Raw genomic sequence first — 22,395 nt, forward strand, 5'->3', positions numbered from 1 at the left:
TACAGCAGGAGAAGAACCAATAATTTGTACAAATTTAGCTTTACCCCTTTGCTTTTGAACTCCATACCCCTATTTATAAAATATGGGATTCCATTTGCTTTTATTTCCTGTAGCTTTATCAAATTGTTCTCCCACTTTTAAAGATTTATGTATCTGAATCCCTAAACCTCTGCTTCTTTACTTCTTTACATTTCATTTGATATCTATTTACCACATCTAACCTATGTCCTCCGGAAGTCACTTACAATCCTCTCCACAGCTAACCATACTCCCTATTTTTGTGGCATCTGCAAATTGTGATATTGTGTTCTCTGCACCCAAACCCAGATTAGTTATATTGAGAAGAGTAATGGTCCCAGCACTGACACATGGGGGACACCAGGGTTTATATCCTTCCAGTCCAGAAACATCCATTAAACATGACACTGGCAAATAAAATTAAGGAAAACCCAAAAATGTTTTATAAATACACAAAGAGCAAGAGGATAACTAAGAAAAGAGTAGGGCCTATTACAGACCAAAAAGGTAACCTGTGTGTGGAGGCGGAAGATGTAGGTATAGTTCTTAATGAATACTTTGCGTCCATCTTCACAAAAGAGGGGGACGATGCAGAGATTGTAGTTAAGGAGGAGGAGTGCAAAATATTGGATGGGATAAATATAGTGAGAGAGGAAGTTTTAAGCGGTTTAGCATCTTTGAAAGTAGATAAATCGCCAGGCCCGGATGAAATGTATCCCAGGCTGTTAAGAGAAACAAGGGAGGAATTAGCAGATGCTCTGACCATCATTTTCCAATCCTCCCTGGCTACAGGTGTGGTGCCGGAGGATTGGAGGACTGCTAACGTTGTACCGTTGTTTAAAAAGGGAGCAAAGGACAGACCGAGTAATTACAGGCCAGTCAGTCTAACCTTAGTGGTGGGCAAATTATTGGAATCAATTCTGAGGGACAGCCTAAATCGTCATTTCGAAAGGCACGGGTTAATCAAGGACAGTCAGCATGGATTTGTTAAGAGAAGGTCGTGTCTGGCTAACTTGATTGAATTTTTTGAGCAGGTAACAAGGAGGGTTGATGAGGGCAACGCGTTTGATGTAGTTTACATGGATTTTAGCAAGGCTTTTGACAAGGTCCCATATGGTAGAGTGGTCAAAAAAATAAAAGCCCATGGGATCCAAGGGAAAGTGGCCAGTTGGATCCAAAATTGGCTCAGTGGCAGGAAGCAAAGGGTAATGGTTGACAGGTGCTTTTGCGACTGGAAGGCTGTTTCCAGTGGGGTCCTGCAAGGCTCAGTACTAGGTTCCTTGCTTTTTGTGGTATGTATTAATGATTTGGACTTGAATGTTGGGGGCTTGATCAAGAAGTTTACAGATGATACAAAAATTGGCCATGTGGTTGATAGTGAAGAGGAAAGCTGTAGACTGCAGGAAGATATCAATGGACTGGTCAGGTGGGCAGAAAAGTGGCAAATGGAATTCAATCCAGAGAAGTGTGATGTAGTGCATTTGGGGAGGGCAAACAAGGCAAGGGAGTATACAATAAATGGGAGGATACTGAGAGGTGTAGAGGAAGAGAGGAACCTTGGAGTGCATGTCCACAGATCCCTGAAGGTAGCAGGACAGGTAGGTAAGGTGGTTAAAAAGGCATACGGGATACTTTCCTTTATTAGCCGAGGCATAAAACATAAGAGCAGAGAGGTTATGCTAGAACTGTATAAAACATTGGTTAGGCCACAGCTTGAGTACTGTGTACAGTTCTGGTCACCACATTACAGGAAAGATGTGATTGCACTAGAGAGGGTACAGAGGAGATTTACAAGGATGTTGCCAGGGCTGGAGAATTTTATCTATGAGGAAGATTGGATAGGCTAGGATTGTTTTCATTGGAACAAAGGAGGCTGAGGGGAGATTTAATTGAGGTGTATAAAATTATGACGGGACTAGATAGTGTGGATAGGAAGGACCTATTTCCCTTAGTAGAGTGGTCAGTGACCAGCTGGCATAGATTCAAAGTGATTGGTAGAAGGATTAGACGGGAGCTGAGGAGAATTTTTTTTCACCCAGAGGGTGGTGGGGGTCTGGAACTCACTGCCTGAAAGGGTGGTAGAGGCAAAAGCCCTCAACTCATTTAAAAAGTACTTGGATGTGCACCTGAAGTGCTGTAACCTACAGGGCTATGGAGCAAGTGCCGGAAAGTGGGTTTAAACTGGATAGCTCTTTTTTGGCCGGCACGGACACGATGGGCCGAATGGCCTCCTTCTGTTTCGTAACTTTTTATGGTTCTATGATGACACTGATTTCTGTCCTGTAACTAACATTATATCCATGCTTCTATATTAATACCATGTGCCTTAATTTTATCAGTAATCCTCCTATGTCAGTCATGGCTCAGTGGGTAGCACTCTCGTCTGAGTCAGAAGGTTGTTGGTTCAATTCCCACTCCAGCGATTTGAGCATCTAATCTCGGCTAACACTCCCAAGCCAGTACTGGCCTTTTGGAGGTGCCGTCTTTAAGATGAGACTTTAAACAGAGGCCCCATCTGTCCTTTCACGTGGACGTAAAAGATCCCATGGCACTATTTCGAAGAAGAGGGGAGTTCTCCCTGTTGTCCTGGCTAATATTCATCCCTCAACCAACATGACTAAAACAGATTATCTGATCATTATCACATTGTTGTTTGTGGGAGCTTGCTGTGTGCAAATTGGCTGCTGCGTTTCCTACATTACAACAGTGACTACAATTCAAAAAGTACTTCATTAGCTGTAAAGTGCTATTGGGACATCGTGAGGTCGTGAAAGGCACTATATAAATGCAGTTCTTCCTTTCTATGTGGCACCTTATCAAATGTTGTTTGAAAATCCATTTTCACAACATCCACTGCATTTCCTTTGTCAATATAGTTCCTCATTTAACTCTTAAATTTGTCAGACACAACTTGCCTTATACAAATGTGTCATGACTGTCCTTAATTATCCAATGTTAATAGCCCTATTGTTCTTGCATCTTTGCAATTGCCTTTCCACTGTTTGGCAGTCTATAATATACTCCCATTAGAGTACTCGTTCCCATCTTAATCCTTAACTCTAACCAAATAGATTCAGCTTTTGTATCATCCCCTATATTATCCCTATGTCCCAGTTCTGTAATGGAATCTTAGATTAACAGTGCCACCTCTCCTCCAACTGCTCCCCAAGGCTGAACTCATCCTTATGTTCTACGATATAATGAAACCTTTGATTAACTCTGCCAAATGGCATTTCGAGGCTGAACTCCACACTGTCTTGCTGTTTTTCTCTCTACTCAGACTATCTCTCACCAGTAAGCTCAAATTTATACTATCTTCATTTACACAGTATCCTAACTGGCAAAGGAGAAAACAGCCAATCTGAGAACAGCTAATCGCATCACTTGTGCAATCGATTAATTAACTAATTACCGACTCAAACCAGCCCACAGAGAATACACAAGTAAATAAGTTTAAACAGCTCCTAGTATTGAACTGCAAAAATGAAGTAAATTAAACGAACATCAAAATATAGTAAAATAAATAAGTAAAAACTTCAGTATTTATGGCCCAATCACTCCTTGAAGTTAGGCTTTGTATTCTCTTGGCCTTTCATACTTTATTAGCCTCTTGCTTTCTAGACCCAATATTAATCTCACTTCTTACTTGCCTCTCTTAGAAAGGCTTTATATAGTGCTTTATATCTTTTTTATTCATTCTCAGGATGTGAGTGTTGCTGGCAGAGCCAGCATTTATTGCCTATCCCTAGTTGCCCTTGAGAAGTTGGTGGTTCTGGAGGAACCAAACTGAGCATTGGTGAACAGGGTATTGGTGAGTAAGTGCCACTGGATAGCACTATTGATGACTCCTTCCATCACTTTGCTGATGATTGCAAACATCACAGCTGAGCTCAGTCTGGTCCTCATCTGATATCTGCACACATGTGCACGATCCAGCAGATGTCACTGGATAGGGGTGGCTCAGTGGGTAGCACACTCGTCTCTGGGTCGGATAATTGTCGGTTCAAATCTCACTGCAGACGCTTGTGCCCATAATCTAGGCTGACTCTCCAGTGTAGTGCTGAGGGAGTGCTGCACTGTCAGAGGTGCTGTCTTTTGGCTGAGACATTAAACCAAGGCTCTATCTGCCCTCTGAGGTGGGTGACAAAGATCCCATGGCACTATTTCATAGACAAGCAGTTTCCCCAGTGTCCTGGTGAATATTTATCCCTCCAGCAAGATCACTAAAACAGATTATCTGGTCATTGTCCCATTGCTGTTTGTGGGACCTTGCTGTGTGCAAATTGGCAGCCATGTTTCTAACAACAGTGATTACACTTCAAAAGTACTTATTTGGCTGTAAAGCACTTCGGGACATCCTGAGGTTGTGATTTATAAATGCAAGTTATGTTTTTCGAGTGATCAGAAGCAGGAACCTCAGCTGAATTTTCCCCTCCCAGACCGGTGGGCGGCGAGGATAACCATAGCTGCCACTTGCACCTGCCCTCGACACAGACCAGGATAGAACATGGGATCAGGCTGTGCTGTGTGCCTCAGTGCTGCATTTGAGGAGGTCTAACTTTAAGCTAAATACATTCATGTCTGGTTCCATGCCCAAGTGGCTCTGACAGGACAGGTTGAAAAAGTGGTTAAAAAACCTTTCGGGATCCTGGGCTTTATAAATAGAGGCATAGAGTACAAAAGTAGGGAAGTCATGATGAACCTTTATAAAACACTGGTTCAGCCGCAACTAGAGTATTGTGTCCAGTTCTGGACATCGCACTTCAGGAAAGATGTGAAGGCCTTAGAGGGGGTGCAGAAGAGGTTTACTAGAATGATTCCGGGGATGAGGGACTTTAGTTACGTGGATAGACTGGAGAAACTGGGGTTGTTCTCCTTGGAACAGAGATGGTTGCGAGGAGATTTGATAGAGGTATTCAAAATCATGAAGGGTCTAGATAGAGTAGGTTGAGAGAAACTGTTCCCATTGGCGGAAGGGTCAAGAACTAGAGGACATAGATTTAAGGTGATTGGCAAAAGAACCAAAGGTGACATGAGGAAAAACTTTACACAGTGAGGATCTGGAATGCACTGCCCGAGGGGGTGGTGGAGGCAGATTCAATCATGGCCTTCAAAAGGGAACTGGATAAGTACTTGAAAGGAAAAAATTTGCAGGGCTACGGGGATAGGGCGGGGGAGTGGGACTAACTGGATTGCTCTTGCATAGAACCGGCGCGGACTCGATGGGCCGAATGGCCTCCTTCCATCCTGTAACCATTCTATGATTCTATGACTGCCACTCTCACCAGTTGACCTCAACATTTTGGTTTTTCACACCTAAGGTGTACTTTTAGATTGCGAGATTCAGCATCACAGGCTGCCAGAACCCCGGCTTGCAAACCTCCACTTGCCTCTTCACAGAGAACTGCAGCAGCAAACCACAGGAACTGCCTCTCTATCTGAAGACTCACACTCAGACTTAGTGTTGTGAACAATGAACAAACACCAATACATTGTGAAAGATAGACTGAACTATTAACTGTTGGATATTTCAGACTAACTATTTCAGTATTGTGGTGGAATTTATCAACCTTTTATGCACAGCAAGATGGGGGGTAATAGAGCAGGGAATTCAGGCACCACTGTCAGCATCATACACTCCCGGGTTAGGGTCAGATACAGAGTAAAGCTGTCTATCAGGACCCCCAAATCAGATATAGCATGGGTTAGAAACAGAGTAAAGCTTGTTCTACACTGTCCCATCAAACATTCCTAGGTCAGGACCAGATACAGAGTAAAGCTGTCTATCAGGCATCTGCCCTTGGCACAGACTGGAATGGAAATGGGATCATGCTGTGCTGTGTGCCTTAAGGCTGCATTTGAGGAGGTTGAAGTTTAAACTAAATACATTCATGTCTGGTTCCACGCTCTGACTTTCAGTCTCACCAGTTACTCAGGGCAGTGTCCTAGGCCCAACCATCTTCAGCTGCTTCATCAATCACCTTCTCTTCATTATAAAGTCAGAAGTGGGGATGTTCGCTGATGATTGCACAGTGTTCAATTCCATTCGCAACCCCTCAAGACTTGGACAACATCCAGGCTTGGGCTGGTAAGTGGCAAGTAACATTCGTGCCAGACAAGTGCCAAGCAATGACCATCTCCAACAAGAGAGAGTCTAACCTCCTCCTCTTGACATTCAACTACATTACCATCGCCGAATCCCCCACCATCAACATTGACCAGAAACTTAACTGGAACCAGCCACATAAATACTGTGGCTACAAGAGCAGGTCAGAGGCTGGGTATTCTGTGGCGAGTGACTCACCTCCTGACTCCCCAAAGCCTCTCCACCATCTACAAGGCACAAGTCAGGAGTGTGATGGAATACTCACCACTTGCCTGGCTGAGTGCAGCTCCAACAACACTCAAGGAGCTCGACACCATCCAGGACAAAGCAGCCAACTTGATTTGCACCCCATCCACCACCCTAAACATTCACTCCCTTCACCACCGGCGCACAGTGGCTGCAGTGTGTACCATCCACAGGATGCACTGCAGCAACTCGCCAAGGCTTCTTCGACAGCACCTCCCAAACCCACGATCTCTACCACCTAGAAGGACAAGAGCAGCAGGCACATGGGAACAACACCACCTGCACGTTCCCCTCCAAGTCACACACCATCCCGAATTTCGCCGTTCCTTCATCGTCGCTGGGTCAAAATCCTGGAACTCCCTTCCTAACAGCACTGTGGGAGAACCTTCACCACACGGACTGCAGCGGTTCAAGAAGGCGGCTCACCACCACCTTCTCAAGGGCAATTAGGGATGGGCAATAAATGCTGGCCTCGCCAGCGACGCCCACATCCCGTGAACAAATAAAAAAAAGTTGAACTCAACATTTTGGTTTTTCACACCTAAGGTGTACGTTTAGATTGCGAGATTGAACATCACAGGCTGCCAGAGCCCCGGCTTGCAAACCTCCACTTGCCTCTTCACAGAGAATTATAGAATCATAGAAAGTTACAGCACAGAAGGAGGTCATTCGGCCCATCATGTCCGTGCCGGCCGAGATAAAGCTATCCAGCTTAATCCCACTTCCCAGGTTACAGTACTTCAAGTACTCTGCACATCCAAGCACTTTTTAAATGAGTTGAGGGTTTCTGCCTCTACCACCCTTTCAGGCAGTGAGTTCCAGACCTGCACTACCCTCTGGGTGAAAAAACTTCTCCTCAGCTCCCGTCTAATCCTTCTACCAATTATTTTAAATCTATGCCCCCTGGTCACTGACCCCTCTGCTAATGAAATAGGTCCTTCCTATCCACTCTATCTAAGCCCATCATAATTTTATATACCTCAATTAAATCTCCCCCTCAGCCTCCTTTGTTCCACAGAAAACAACTTCAGCCTATCCAATCTTTTCTCATAGCTAAAATTCTCCAGCCCTGGCAACATCCACATAAATCGTCTCTGTACCCTCTCTAGTGCAATCACATCTTTCCTGTAATGTGGTGACCAGAACTGTTGTTGAGGGAAGTAAGGGTGGAAATTGCAGAGGTGTTGGCCATAATCTTCCAATTCTCCTTAGATACGGGGGTGGTGCCAGAGGGCTGGAGAATTGCAAATTTTACAGCTTCGTCCAAACAAGGGTTTAAGGATAAACCCAGCAACTACAGGCCAGTCAGTTTAACTCCTTGCTGGTGGGGAAGCTTTTAGAAACAATAATCCGGGACAAAATTGATAGTCACTTGGTCAAGTGTGGATTAATAAAGGAAAGCCAGCATGGATTTGTTAAAGGTAAATTGTGTTGAATGAACTTGATTGAGTTTATTGGTGAGATAACAGAGGGTCGATGAGGGCAATGCGGTTGATGTTGTATATATGGACTTTCAAAAGGTGTTTGATAAAGTGCCACATAATAGGCTTGTCAGCAAAATTGAAGCCCATGGAATAAAAGGGGCAGTGGCAGCATGGATACGAAATTGGCCAAGTGACAGGAAACAGAATGTAGTGGAGAATGGTTGTTTTTTTGGGCTGGAGGAAGGTGTACAGTGGTGTTCCCCAAGGGTCAGTACTGGGACCACTACTTTTTTGGATATATATTGATGACTTGGACTTGGGTGTACAGGACACAATTTCAAAATTTGCTGATGACACAAAACTTGGAAGTGTAGTAAACAGTGAAAAGGACTTGAAGAGGTCATTGAGAGGCTGTTGAAATGTGCAGACACGTGGCAGATGAAATTTAATGCAGAGAAGTGCAAAGTGATACATTTTGGCCAGGAATAATGAGGAGAGGCAATATAAACTAAATGGTACAATTCTAAAGGGGGTGCAGGAACTGAGGAACCTGAGGGTATATGTGCACAAATCTTTGAAGGTAGCAGGACAGGTTGAGAAAGTGGTTAAAAAAGCATACGGGATCCTGGGTTTTATAAATAGAGGCATAGAGTACAAAAGCAAAGAAGTTGAGTTGAACCTTTATAAAACACTGGTTCGACCACAGCTGGAGTATTGTGTCCAATTCTGTGCACTGCAGTCTAGGAAAGATGTGAAGGCCTTAGACAGGGCGTTGAAAAGATTTACCAGAATGGTTCCCGAGATGAGGGACCTCAGTTACGTGGTTAGACTGGAGAAGCTGGGGTTGTTCTCCTTAGAGCAGAGAAGGTTAAGAGGAGATTTGATAGAAGTGTTCAAAATCATGAAGGGTTTAGATAAAGTAAATAAAGAGAAACTGTTCTCATTGGTGGAAGGGTTGAGAACCAGAGGATACTGATTTAAGGTGATTGGCAAAAGAACCAAAGGCGACATGAGGAAAAACTTTTTTACATTGTGAGTAGTTATGACCTGGAATGCGCTGCCTGAAAGCGCAGTGGAAGCAGATTCAATCATGGCTTTGAAAAAGGAATTGGATAAATATTTGAAGGCGAAAAGTTTGCAGGGCTACGGGAAAAGAGCGGGGCAATGGGACTAACTGATTGCTCTTACAAAGAGCCGGCATGGACTCGATGGGCCAAATGGCTGTGCTGTAACCATTCTATGATTTGATGATTCTGTGAAGGATTAAGTCACACTCAGACTCAAGTCATGCTGTGCTGTGTGCCTCAGTGCTGCATTTGAGGGGGTCTAACTTTAAACTAAATACATTCATGTCTGGTTCCGTACCCAAGTGGCCCCGATTGCCACTCTCACTCTTGACCGCAACATTTTGGTTTTTCACACCTAAGGTGTACTTTTAGATTGCGAAATTGAGCATCACAGGCTGCCTGAGCCCCGGCTTGCAAACCTCCACTTGCCTCTTCACAGAGAACTGCAGCAGCAAACCACAGGAACTGCCTCTCTATCTGAAGACTCACACTCAGACTTAGTGTTGTGAACAACGAACAAACACCAATTTCAGTATTGTGGTGGAATTTATCAACCTTTTATGCACAGCAAGGTGGGGGGTAATAGAGCAGGGAATTCAGGCACCACTGTCAGCATCATACACTCCCGGGTTAGGGTCAGATACAGAGTAAAGCTGTCTATCAGGACCCCCAAATCAGATATAGCATAGGTTAGAAACAGAGTAAAGCCCGTTCTATGCTGTCCCATCAAACATTCCTAGGTCAGGACCAGATACACAGTAAAGCTGTCCATCAGGCACCTCCAGATCAAGTACAGAATAGGTTAGATGCAGATTAGATTCTGTGCAGGCCCATCAAATACTCCCAGGGCAACAACAACTTGCATTTATACAGAGCCTTTAACATAGTAAAACTTCCCAAGGTGCTTCACAGGAGCCATTATCAAACAAAATTTGACACTGAACCACATAAGGAGTTATTAGGACTGGTGACAAAAAGCTTAATCAAAGAGGTAGGTTTTAAGTAGTGTCTTAAAGGGGGAGAGAGAGACGGGGAAATTTAGGGAGGGAATCCCAGAGCTTAGGGCCTAGGCAGTTGTAGGACATCTGCCAATGGTGGAGTGATGAAAATCGGGGATTTCGCAAGAGGCCAGAATTGGAGGAGCGCAGTGATCTCGGAGGGTTGTAGGGCTGGAGGAGGTTACAGAGATAGGGAGGGGTGAGGCCATGGAGGGATTTGAAAATGAGGATGAGAATTTTAAAATCAAGGCATTGCTGGACTGGGAGCCAAGGTAGGTTAGCGAACACAGGGGATGGGTGAACGGGACTTGGTATGAGTTAGGATATTGGCAGAAAAGTTTTGGATGAGCTCAAGTTTACAGAAGGTGTAAGGTGGGAGGCCAGCCAGCAGATCATTGGAATAGTCGAGTCTAGATGTAGCAAAAGGCACGGATGAGGGTTCCAGCAGCAGATGAGCTGAGGCGGGGTGGAGACGCGTGATAATACGGATGTGGGAGTAGGCGGTCTTCGTGATGGAAAGGATGAGTGGTCAGAAGCTCAACTCAGGGTCAACTAGGAAACCAAGGTTGCGAATGGACTGGTTCAGCCTCAGACAGTGGCCAGGGAGAGGGATGGAGTCGGTGGCTAGGGAACGGAGTTTGTGGCGGGGACCGAAGACAATGGCTTCGGTCTTCCCAATACTTAATTGGAGGAAATTTCTGCTCATCCAGTATTGGATAAATAAGAGGCAGTGGAGGGGTCGAGAGAGGTGGCGGTGAGGTAGAGCTGGGTGTCATCAGCGCACATATGGAACCTGTACAGGTACAGCACAGGTTAGATACAGAGTAAAGTTCCCTCTTCAACTGCCCCATCAAACAGGCACAGATCTGAAGATTATTTTCCCTTTTACCTGGTTTGTACTGCACATAAAGTGGCTGACACAGAGATGCACATGAGCTGTACAGTACCAGACGGGAGTGAATTGTTCCCTTTTACTTGCAATGTACTGTATGTGGACAGGGGCTTCAGGAAATAGAAACACCAAATCTCTCACCACTGTATCTATATATTAAAAATCTTATGTGTACACGCACTTGCTCTCAACAAAACTTTATTTATGTTAAGTTTTTATCACACATTTGTGTGACTTTTTTCTATTATAAATTCTTATGTTCACATCTATAATGGAAGCTGCCTATGTAAACTTGTCACACTGTAATTACACCCTCTCACCAGTGATGATGCTGTAACACCTCAGTTTTGTAGCTACCAGCTCCTCAGCCTGGAGTGCGGAGAAACCCCTTTGCTCCAAACAACTCTACTTCCTGATTCCCAAATTGCCCTGAGTTTTGCTATTTAACTACATAGAATAATAGAATGGTTACAGCACAGAAGGAGGCCATTCGGCCCATCAAGCCTGTGCTGACTCTTTGTAAGAGCAAACCAGTTCGTCCCATTCTTCCGCTCTTTCCCCGTAGCCCTGCAAATTTTTTCCTTTCAAATATTTATCTAAGTCCTTTCAGAAAGCCACAGTTGAATTTGCTTCCACCACCCTTTCAGGTAGTGCATTCCAGATCACAACCACTCGCTGTGTAAAGAAGTTTTTCCTCATGTCGCCTTTGGTTCTTTTCCCAATCACCTTAAATCTGTGTCCTCTGGTTCTTAACCCCATCTGCCAATGGAAAACAGTTTCTCTTCATTTACTTTATCTAAACCCTTCATGATTTTGAACACCTCCATCAAATCTCCTCTTAACCTTCTCTGCTCTAAGGAGAACAACCCCAGCTTCTCCAGTCTATCCACGTAACTGAAGTCCTTCATCCCTGGAACCATTCCAGTAAATCTTTTCTGCACCGTCTCTAAGGCCTTCACATCCTTCCTAATGTGCAGTGCCCAGAATTGGATACAGTACTCCAATTGTGGCCGAACCAGTCTTTTATAAAGGTTAATCATAACTTCCTTGCTTTTGTACTCTATGCCTCTATTTCTAAAGCCCAGGATCCCATATGCTTTTTTAATCACTTTCTCAATGTGTCCTGCCACCTTCAGATATTTGTGCACATATACCCCCAGGTCTCTCTGTTCCTGCACCCCCTTTAGAATTGTATCATTTAGTTTATATTGCCTCTCCTCGTTCTTCCTGCCAAAATGTATCACTTTGCACTTCTCTTAAATTTCATCTGCCATGTGTCTACCCATTCCACCAGCTTGTCTGTGTCCTCTTGAAGTCTATCACTATCCTCCTCACTGTTTCCTACACTTCCAAGTTTTGTGTCATCAGCAAATTTTGAAATTGTGCCCTGTACACCCAAGTCCAAGTCATTAATATATATCAAGAAAAGCAGTGGTCCCAGCACTGACCCCTGGGGAACATCACTGTACACCTCCCTCCAGTCCGAAAAACAACCGTTCACCACTACTCTCTGCTCCCTGTCACTTAGCCAATTTCATATCCATGCTGCCATTGCCCCTTTTATTCCATGGGCTTCAATTTTGCTGACAAGCCTATTGTGTGGCACTTTATCAAACACCTTTTGAAAGTCCATATACACCACATCAACTGCATTGCCCTCATCAACTCTCTCTGTTACCTCATCAAAAAATTCAATCAAGTTAGTTAAACACGATTTTCCTTTAACAAATCCGTGCTCACTTTCCTTTATTAATTCACACATAAATAATAACATTACATCACAGTATTACATAAGAATAAGGACAGAATGCATAACTTTAAAATGGGAACTTATTTACATCTGTATGCCTTGACCCTCTAACCCACTTTGCCTGAAGACTGCACTTGGCCTTGATTGAATGTCGTAGAAGATCTACTAGTGTATTATAAAAAATCTTATGCAATTTCCATTATAAATACTGGCAGAAAAATGGTTACTCAAAAATGGCGCCAATGGGAAGTAATGTTTGTTGGACAGGATCCTGTGACCATCATATTTAAACCTTGTGAATCAAAAGTTGGGGGCGGGGAAGATACTTGACAGGCATTTTAAAAGCTGCCTTCTTGCTGTCTGCCTGAGTGAAGCTACAAAATGATACCTCTTCCACCGAAGGCAACGGGAGAGAGAATTGCACTGCAGGCCATTTAATGAGAGAGAGGGTAACTGCTCTGAAGGGAGACTCATGTTCTTCAATTGGAAGCGTCTGCCAATTCATGACTGATGGCATTTATTATGTGATAAGGGAGAAGTCTTTGAAAACACGATGAATGAAAGCTGCTATCTGTCTGTGGTTCAGAGAAAAGAAAGAGCATCTGTTCAAGAGTATGTGCTGAAATAGTTCTTTGTTGCAGATCAGTTTCATTAGAACAGAATCATTACGTGTGGGAGTCAGAGGGGAGATGGAGAGGCGCATGGGTCTAGTATGTACACAATTAAACCAACTCTGCAGGGAAACACCACAAATGCCTAACGCACCCATAAGTGTTTTATTTTGCATCAAGCAAATAGATCCCTTTTCCTGATTTTCATTTAACACTTGTCGTAGTGAGTTGACTACAGGAAAGAAAAAAGAAAGATCTTGCATTTATATAGCGTCGTTCACTACCTCAGGATGTTCCAAAGCACTTCACAGCTAATGAAGTACTTTTGAAGTGTAGTCACTGTTGTAATGTAGGAAACGCAGCAGCCAATTTGCGCACAGCAAGGTCCCACAAACAGCAATGTGATAGTGACCAGATAATCTGTTTTTAGTGATGTTGGTTGAGGGATAAATATTGGCCAGGACACCGGGGAGAACTCCCCTGCGCTTCAAAATAGTGCATTTGGATCTTTTACATCCACCTGAGAGGGCAGACGGGGCCTTGGCTTAACATCTCATCTGAAAGACATTGCCTCCGATGGTGCAGCACTCCCTCAGTACTGTACTGGAGTACCAGCTTGAATTTAGTGCTCAAACAAGTGCTTTTTTTTGTTCTCAGAAATCTAGCACAGAGACAACCAGTGAGTGGCATCTGGTGGCAAAGCTGCAGGAAACCAATCTGTACATTCTGTTATAAGCACTACCCATCACATGTGTCTTAGGGTGCAGTGTTGTACAAGGCAACTCAACAAGGGTTTGGGTGATGTTTCAAATTATTAGAACAAAACTTGAGCAGTTTATTAACACAATTCCAGCCAGGCATCTGGTTGATACAGTCTGCAACTTGTGTTATTTGTTTTAGGGGCCCTGTACTGTGTGTTTGTGTGCAACACTTCACTAGATGTGGCTCATTTTATGACCTGTTTGATCTGTTATGGGGCCTCGAGAGAGATTTCTGTTTTGATCTTGCGACTAGATCCATTTCAATTCAAAGCGAATTCTTGCCGGGGTGCTGACTGAGTCAGATGGGACATGAATTCTACGGTATAGTGTGTATACATTCACTCAGGTTAGTCAGGTTTTATTCTACAGAATTTCCTTTTTTGGTTCTTAGTTTCTAATCTACAACTGACCTCGATATTGGCTGACAAAAATAAGCTGGATTTCATTCAACAACATGTCTCAAATTATTATACAAAGTTGTCAGAACAGGCTTGAGGGGCTAAACGGCCTACTCCTGCCCCTATGTTCCTATAAATTCTATTTATACTTGAATTGGATAATTTGTACTAAATTTGATCCCTCAAGGTTTATATGGAAGTTTTTCCTGAGACAGGACATGCGTTAGGGGCATCAAATAGCGAAAGAAAGACAGACTTGCATTTCTATAGCGCCTTTCACGACCTCAGGGTGTCCCAAAGCGCTTTACAGCCAATGAGGCAAAGAAGTCCTTTTGAAGTGTAGTCACTGTTGTAATGTAGGAAACATGACAGCCAATTTGTGCACAGCAAGGTCCCACAAACAGCAATATGATAATGACTGGATAATCTGTTTTAGTGATGTTGGTTGAGGGATAAATATTAGCTAGGATACTGGGGAGAACTCCCCTGCTCTTCATCGAAATAGTACCATATCCACCTGAGAGGGCAGACGGGGCCTCAGTTTAACATCTCATCCGAAAGACGGCACCTCTGACAGTGCAGCACTCCCTCAGAGCTTCACTGGGAGTGTCAGCCTAGATTTTGTGCTGAAGTGTCTGGAGTGGGACTTGAACCCACGACTTATCTGACTCTCAGGCGACGGGTGCTACCCACTGAGCCAAGGCTGACACCTAGTCAATAGCAGGCTTGTACAGATCTAAAAGAAGATGGGAATAGGTAGTGTTTTGTGCTCATATTTACAGCATTAGTAGTAACTGCACCTGTGGCCCTGCACTGAAGGTACATCCAACAAGGACTTGGTGCCACTTTTCTAAATGTTGCTACATGTGAATATTCAATGATCTCATTCTGATAGTATGACATTGCTCATTTCTCCGTCTCCCTGTAGTTGTATCTCTGCTTGTTCATCTGTTTTGAATCCCAGGGCACGCAGTAGGATGGACAGACGAGATGTATTTGGTTGGAGATGGATACTGAAGCCAGCTATGGGGCTGCAATGACATGTGTGAGTGGGAGAGAAACCAGGCACCAGGAGGGGCTCGGGCCAGGGGAGAGTGGCAAGTGATGGGAGGGAGTGAAGTGCAGGGTGTGGGAGGGAGGGAGTGGGGAGCAGGGTGTGAGAGGGAGGGAGTGAGGTGCAGGGTGTGAGAGGGAGGGAGTGGGGAGCAGGGTGTGAGAGGGAGGGAGTGAGGTGCAGGGTGTGAGAGGGAGGGAGTGGGGAGGATGGTGTGAGAGGGAGGGAGTGGGGAGCAGGGTGTGGGAGGGAGGGAGTGGGGAGGAGGGTGTGAGAGGGAGGGAGTGGGGAGGAGGGTGTGAGAGGGAGGGAGTGGGGAGCAGGGTGTGAGAGGGAGGGAGTGGGGAGCAGGGTGTGAGAGGGAGGGAGTGGGGAGCTGGGTGTGGATGGAGTGGGGAGCAGGGTGTGAGAGGGAGGGAGTGGGGAGGAGGGTGTGGGAGGGAGGGAGTGGGGAGCAGGGTGTGAGAGGGAGGGAGTGGGGAGGAGGGTGTGAGAGGGAGGGAGTGGGGAGGAGGGTGTGAGAGGGAGGGAGTGGGGAGGAGGGTGTGAGAGGGAGGGAGTGGGGAGCAGGGTGTGGATGGAGTGGGGAGCAGGGTGTGAGAGGGAGGGAGTGGGGAGGAGGGTGTGGGAGGGAGGGAGTGGGGAGCAGGGTGTGAGAGGGAGGGAGTGGGGAGGAGGGTGTGAGAGGGAGGGAGTGGGGAGGAGGGTGTGAGAGGGAGGGAGTGGGGAGCAGGGTGTGAGAGGGAGGGAGTGGGGAGGAGGGTGTGGGAGGGAGGGAGTGGGGAGGAGGGTGTGGGAGGGAGGGAGTGGGGAGCAGGGTGTGGGAGGGAGGGAGTGGGGAGCAGGGTGTGAGAGGGAGGGAGTGGGGAGCAGGGTGTGAGAGGGAGGGAGTGGGGAGGAGGGTGTGAGAGGGAGGGAGTGGGGAGCTGGGTGTGGGAGGGAGGGAGTGGGGAGGAGGGTGTGAGAGGGAGGGAGTGGGGAGCAGGGTGTGGGAGGGAGGGAGTGGGGAGCAGGGTGTGGGAGGGAGGGAGTGGGGAGCAGGGTGTGAGAGGGAGGGAGTGGGGAGCAGGGTGTGAGAGGGAGGGAGTGGGGAGCAGGGTGTGGGAGGGAGGGAGTGGGGAGCAGGGTGTGGGAGGGAGGGAGTGGGGAGCAGGGTGTGGGAGGGAGGGAGTGGGGAGCAGGGTGTGGGAGGGAGGGAGTGGGGAGCAGGGTGTGAGAGGGAGGGAGTGGGGAGCAGGGTGTGAGAGGGAGGGAGTGGGGAGCAGGGTGTGGGAGGGAGGGAGTGGGTAGGAGGGTGTGAGAGGGAGGGAGTGGGGAGCAGGGTGTGAGAGGGAGGGAGTGGGGAGCAGGGTGTGGGAGGGAGGGAGTGGGGAGGAGGGTGTGAGAGGGAGGGAGTGGGGAGCTGGGTGTGAGAGGGAGGGAGTGGGGAGCAGGGTGTGGGAGGGAGGGAGTGGGGAGGAGGGTGTGAGAGGGAGGGAGTGGGGAGCAGGGTGTGAGAGGGAGGGAGTGGGGAGCAGGGTGTGGGAGGGAGGGAGTGGGGAGGAGGGTGTGAGAGGGAGGGAGTGGGGAGCAGGGTGTGAGAGGGAGGGAGTGGGGAGCAGGGTGTGGGAGGGAGGGAGTGGGGAGGAGGGTGTGAGAGGGAGGGAGTGGGGAGCTGGGTGTGGATGGAGTGGGGAGCAGGGTGTGGGAGGGAGGGAGTGGGGAGGAGGGTGTGAGAGGGAGGGAGTGGGGAGGAGGGTGTGAGAGGGAGGGAGTGGGGAGCAGGGTGTGGGAGGGAGGGAGTGGGGAGGAGGGTGTGGGAGGGAGGGAGTGGGGAGGAGGGTGTGAGAGGGAGGGAGTGGGGGGGAGGGAGGGAGTGGGGAGCAGGGTGTGAGAGGGAGGGAGTGGGGAGGAGGGTGTGAGAGGGAGGGAGTGGGGGGGAGGGAGGGAGTGGGGAGCAGGGTGTGAGAGGGAGGGAGTGGGGAGGAGGGTGTGAGAGGGAGGGAGTGGGGAGCAGGGTGTGGGAGGGAGGGAGTGGGGAGCAGGGTGTGAGAGGGAGGGAGTGGGGAGCTGGGTGTGGATGGAGTGGGGAGCAGGGTGTGGGAGGGAGGGAGTGGGGAGGAGGGTGTGAGAGGGAGGGAGTGGGGAGGAGGGTGTGAGAGGGAGGGAGTGGGGAGCAGGGTGTGGGAGGGAGGGAGTGGGGAGGAGGGTGTGGGAGGGAGGGAGTGGGGAGGAGGGTGTGAGAGGGAGGGAGTGGGGGGGAGGGAGGGAGTGGGGAGCAGGGTGTGAGAGGGAGGGAGTGGGGAGGAGGGTGTGAGAGGGAGGGAGTGGGGGGGAGGGAGGGAGTGGGGAGCAGGGTGTGAGAGGGAGGGAGTGGGGGGGAGGGAGGGAGTGGGGAGCAGGGTGTGAGAGGGAGGGAGTGGGGAGGATGGTGTGGGAGGGAGGGAGTGGGGAGCTGGGTGTGGATGGAGTGGGGAGCAGGGTGTGGGAGGGAGGGAGTGGGGAGGAGGGTGTGAGAGGGAGGGAGTGGGGAGCTGGGTGTGGATGGAGTGGGGAGCAGGGTGTGGGAGGGAGGGAGTGGGGGGGAGGGAGGGAGTGGGGAGCAGGGTGTGAGAGGGAGGGAGTGGGGAGGAGGGTGTGAGAGGGAGGGAGTGGGGAGCAGGGTGTGAGAGGGAGGGAGTGGGGAGGAGGGTGTGAGAGGGAGGAGTGGAGTGGGATATCTCGGTAAGATTATACACTATGTATCGCTAACAATTATATGTTATATATAATGATGTGACAGGCTGTAATTTCATTGTAAGGTGCAGTGAAAGTACTGTAACTGCACTGTATTTGTATTGTTATTTATTGCATTGTATTTTACTATAATTTGATTGTAACGGTGCTCAGGATTACCGCTGACTCCAGTATCTCCCTTCGCCCCATCATTAGTGGCCGTGCTTTCAGCCGCCTAGGTCCCACACTCTGGAATTCCCTCCCTACACCCCTCTGACTCCCACCTCCCTCCTCTTTTAAGAGCCTCCCTAAAACCCACCTCTTTGACCAAGCTTTTAGGCGCCCCTCCCAACCTCTCCTTCCTTGGCTGGGACTCCATTTTATCTTTATGCCTCTGTGAAGCAGCTTTGGGTGATTTATCTACATCTATAAATACAGGCTGCTGTTGTTATTATCAGTGCTATTTGAGACACTGAGGATATTTTACCCCTTGTCACTTTGCATCTGAATGGAATACTTTCTCCCACCCGACGGATATGTGCTAGATACAAGAGTTTTAATTATATAGATAGAATATTCAGTTAGCAGAAAATTGTTTAGCCCACCTACATGACAAAGAGGAAAATAATTGTTTGAATTTATTCCAAGTTGCATTATTATACATGGAACTTCCGTTTGTGCAGCACCTTCACTGTAACAAAAATACCAGAGGAGCAATGGACACCAAGCCTAATGGTAATTAAGAAGGAATAATGGAGAGATACAGTCCGCACCGCTTGTAGCGAGTACGTTCGTGCGAACGCCATTTTCCCACTATACACAAAGGCTGGTCCAATGGGGTAGCGCTAATCCCGCAATCTATGATATATCAAGAATATTCCTTCCGTGTAGCGACCTTTTGCTCAGTTGTTTCCAGCTCCACCCTGACCCGCAGCTTTATTTAAAGTGCAGTCAGTGCTTAGTGCAAACTGTAACCTCCGCACCACTTAGAGGGGATTAGAAGGGCTTTCATACATGAAGCTAATTGAACATTAAACAGTGTTGTTTACTTATGTTTGTTCTTACATTGATTGCACCTTAATGAGGTGTGAACTAGTGAGTGAGCACAGCTGTCACTGCCCGAAATAAAGGGAGCACTTAAGATGCTATAACTGGCAACTTTGAAATTGCGTTAATGCAAATGGTTAATGGTTATCGCTTTTTGGCCAATGTAAGCGACCGCCCAGTTTGAACGTGGTGGGGACTGTAGTGCACATTGGAAAATGCTTGTAAATGTCAGGCTTCTAAGTTGACACAAGCATTTTTAAATTAGCACATTTCTTTCACCAAAAATATGAAACTCTGATTGTCCTGAGGCTCTTTTGCTTCGCAATTAGACTCCATAGTCCCAACGGGACTACAGCACCCCCTTAGCAGCAGAATAGTCCAATGTGAGGATACGCTAAAATGTGACAACCAAAGTATGATGGTAAAAATGTGACACAGAGCAAGTGCGCGCTAGGTGCCAGACTTGTGATATAAGTAAATATATATTTATATGTAAAGCAGATCTCCAGTGCCATTGCTCACAGAAATCATGAGATGTTTTGTAAGTTCAGGAGTGTTACACCATGTAACGCTCGATGCATTGAGAGTGTAAAAAAAAGTGTATTTAAGCCATACAGAGAAAGACAGAAATAATTGGCGAGTGGCAGACAAGGAGAGGTAGGTACAGGAATAGAGAGATTTCTATTTTTAGTTTAGTCCATGAGCAATACCATGGGAGCTCAACTAGTATCTTATATAAATTATATTATATGCATTTCTAGGTTTTAGATTACAGTTTTAACACGTTAACCCGAAATTTAAAGGTTTATAACCTCATTTGAACCGTTTTATTGATATTTTGAAGCACCCATTATTTTGTATTCAGAATAAACTACACAGACTTAATAATAACAGAGATTGGACAGCTGCCCAAACAGCACTTGAAAGAGAAAGATAGGTTAATGTTTGGGTATAATCCTTTACTGCAAACTCTTTCCTGATTTTTGGCGTTTGCAGTTTTTGCAGTAATGAGCCTAACTTTATTTCCCTTTCAAACAGGAGGCCTTGATCTGATCCTGATGCCTGGCCTGGGGTTCGACAAGCACGGTAACAGACTGGGAAGAGGGAAGGGTTACTACGACACTTACCTGGAGCGCTGCCTGCAGCACCCGAAGGGGAGACCTTTCACCATCGCCCTGGCCTTCAAGGAGCAGATCTGTGAACTGGTCCCAGTGACTGAAAATGACAAGCAAATTGATGAGATATTGTACGAGGTCCCGTAGGTGGGTTCATCCGAAGCACAGAGGATTGGAACTGGCATTTCTTCTAAATAAAGGACATCAATTATCTATGAGCATCGAAAAGAATAATACGCCAGTCTCTTTTTGAAGACGAAAATAATTTATTTTTAACATAAAGGAATTTGATTTTTTTTGATAATTATCTGCTCTGGTAAATATTAATGACAAATAAAAAATGACAATAAACAGATGTTGCACCTTGGATTGCTTCAGAAAGCAGGCAAAAGATCGGTATTGACAATTTCTATACTTTTATGCAATGAAGATATTGTAATCCATCTTTAATTCACTTCATAACTGAATAAAAAAGACTGAGTCTTGTTTGGGCATCCTTCACACACTACAGGAACTTGTCCAATTATTTTTTGGTTCTGGGGAAATCACATACTTGAGCAGACTCTGAAATTTTACATCATGACATTGTCAGTCTGGTCTCGGCCTCTACCCCATGGGACCCCTGTTTCTGCACCATATAAAACCCCAGATCAATACGATGATAAGCCAGTTCTTTTAAGATCTCAGAGTGCAGTACCGAGCTGGATGCGTGCTGTACAACTGCTCTAACCTAAGGCTAGGTCCCAGAAACTGCTTACAACACTGTCGTAGCATTTGGATATCAAGACGAGGCCATGAAAAACCAGTTAAACATGACAGGTTGTGGCTTGGGTGATATTTAAAGAATAGGCGTCACCTGAGTTAATGAGTCCTGGAGGAACAGCGACCTGGGCAGTAAACCTAGCGTTGGTCTCTGTCATACTCTGGTGCACCCTCATCACCCTCCCCCTCCTCATCCCCATTCTCCTCCATCTCCTCTTTAGCAGTTGTGCCAAGGGTAGATGGTAGCCAAAACCATGCTGGGACTAATGGGATTTAAAACTGAGGTGGGACTAATAGGAAGCTGACTGAGATGAGTGTAAAGGCAACTAAAACTGAGGTGGAACTAAGAGGAATTCACACTGAGCTCGGAATAATGGGAACTAAAACTGAAGTGGGACTAATAGGAACAGGAGTAGGCCATTCAGCCCCTCAAGCCTGTTCCACCATTCAACGAGATCATGGCTGATCTGTATCCCAAATCCATCCACCCGCCTTGGCTCCATATCCCTTAATACCCTTGGCTAGCAAGAATCTATCAATCTCAGATTTAAATTTATTAATTGAGCTAGTATCTATTGCTTTTTGTGGGAGAGTTCCACACTTCTATCACCCTTTTTGTGAAGAAGTGTTTCCTAACTTCTCTCCTGAGTGGCCTGGCTCTGATTTTAAGGTTATAACCCCTTGTCCTAGACTCCCCCACCAGCGGAAAAAGTTTCTCTCTATCTTATCAATTCCTTTTAAAATCCTAAAAATCTCAATCAAATCACCCCTTAACTTTCTATATTCCAAGGAATACAAGCCTAGTTTATGTAATCTCTCCTCATAATCTAACCCCTGGAGCCCTGGTAACATTCTGGTGAATCTGCGCTGCAATCCTTCCAAGGCCAGTATATCCTTTCTAAGCTGCGGTGCCCTAAGCTGTAAGTACTCACATGTGGTCTAACCAGGCCTTTAGCTGTAGCAAAACTTCCTCCCCTTTATATTCTAGCCCTCTAGTTATAAAGACGAACATTCCATTAGCCTTTTTGATTATTTTTTGTACCTGATTACTACATTTTAGTGATTTGTGTACACGGACCCCTAAATCTCTTTGGACCTCCACTGTTCCTAACTTTTCACATTTATTAAATACTCAGATCGATCCTTTTTGGTCCAAAATGGATGACCTCACACTTATCTGCTTTGAAATCAATGCCACAGTTTTGCCCACTCACTGAATCTATCAATGCCTCTTTGTAATTTTATGCTCCCGTTTACGCTACTTAACATGTCACCAACCTTTATGTCATCATCAAACTTGGATATATCGCTCTCTATTGTGTTATCTAAGTCATTAATAAATATGGTGAATAGTTGAGGCCCCAGCACAGATTCTTGTGGGACTGTACTCCAATTGGCAGGGTGTGACTAGTGGTGTCTCTCAGGGATCTGTAATGGGACCTCAGCTTTTCA

The 22,395-nt window shown here is 46.4% G+C and overlaps 1 protein-coding gene across 2 annotated transcripts in view; it reads left to right on the plus strand.

Moving 5' to 3' along the window:
- mthfs (5,10-methenyltetrahydrofolate synthetase (5-formyltetrahydrofolate cyclo-ligase)) overlaps window positions 1-20,689 on the plus strand; it is a 59,950-nt gene extending 39,261 nt beyond the window's left edge. Inside the window, exons 3-4 of one of the 2 annotated variants that reach the window (XM_067971638.1) lie at window positions 18,668-18,754; window positions 20,105-20,689. In XM_067971638.1, the coding sequence (XP_067827739.1) occupies window positions 18,668-18,754; window positions 20,105-20,328 (311 nt within the window). In that variant the 3' untranslated portion in view covers window positions 20,329-20,689. The remainder of the gene's footprint in view (window positions 1-18,667; window positions 18,755-20,104) is intronic. The other variant, XM_067971639.1, reaches the window with a different exon arrangement.
- The last annotated feature ends 1,706 nt before the right edge of the window (window positions 20,690-22,395 follow it).

The sequence above is a fragment of the Heptranchias perlo genome, chromosome 34, assembly GCF_035084215.1.
Source record: "Heptranchias perlo isolate sHepPer1 chromosome 34, sHepPer1.hap1, whole genome shotgun sequence".
Classification (NCBI taxonomy): Eukaryota; Metazoa; Chordata; class Chondrichthyes; order Hexanchiformes; family Hexanchidae; genus Heptranchias; species Heptranchias perlo.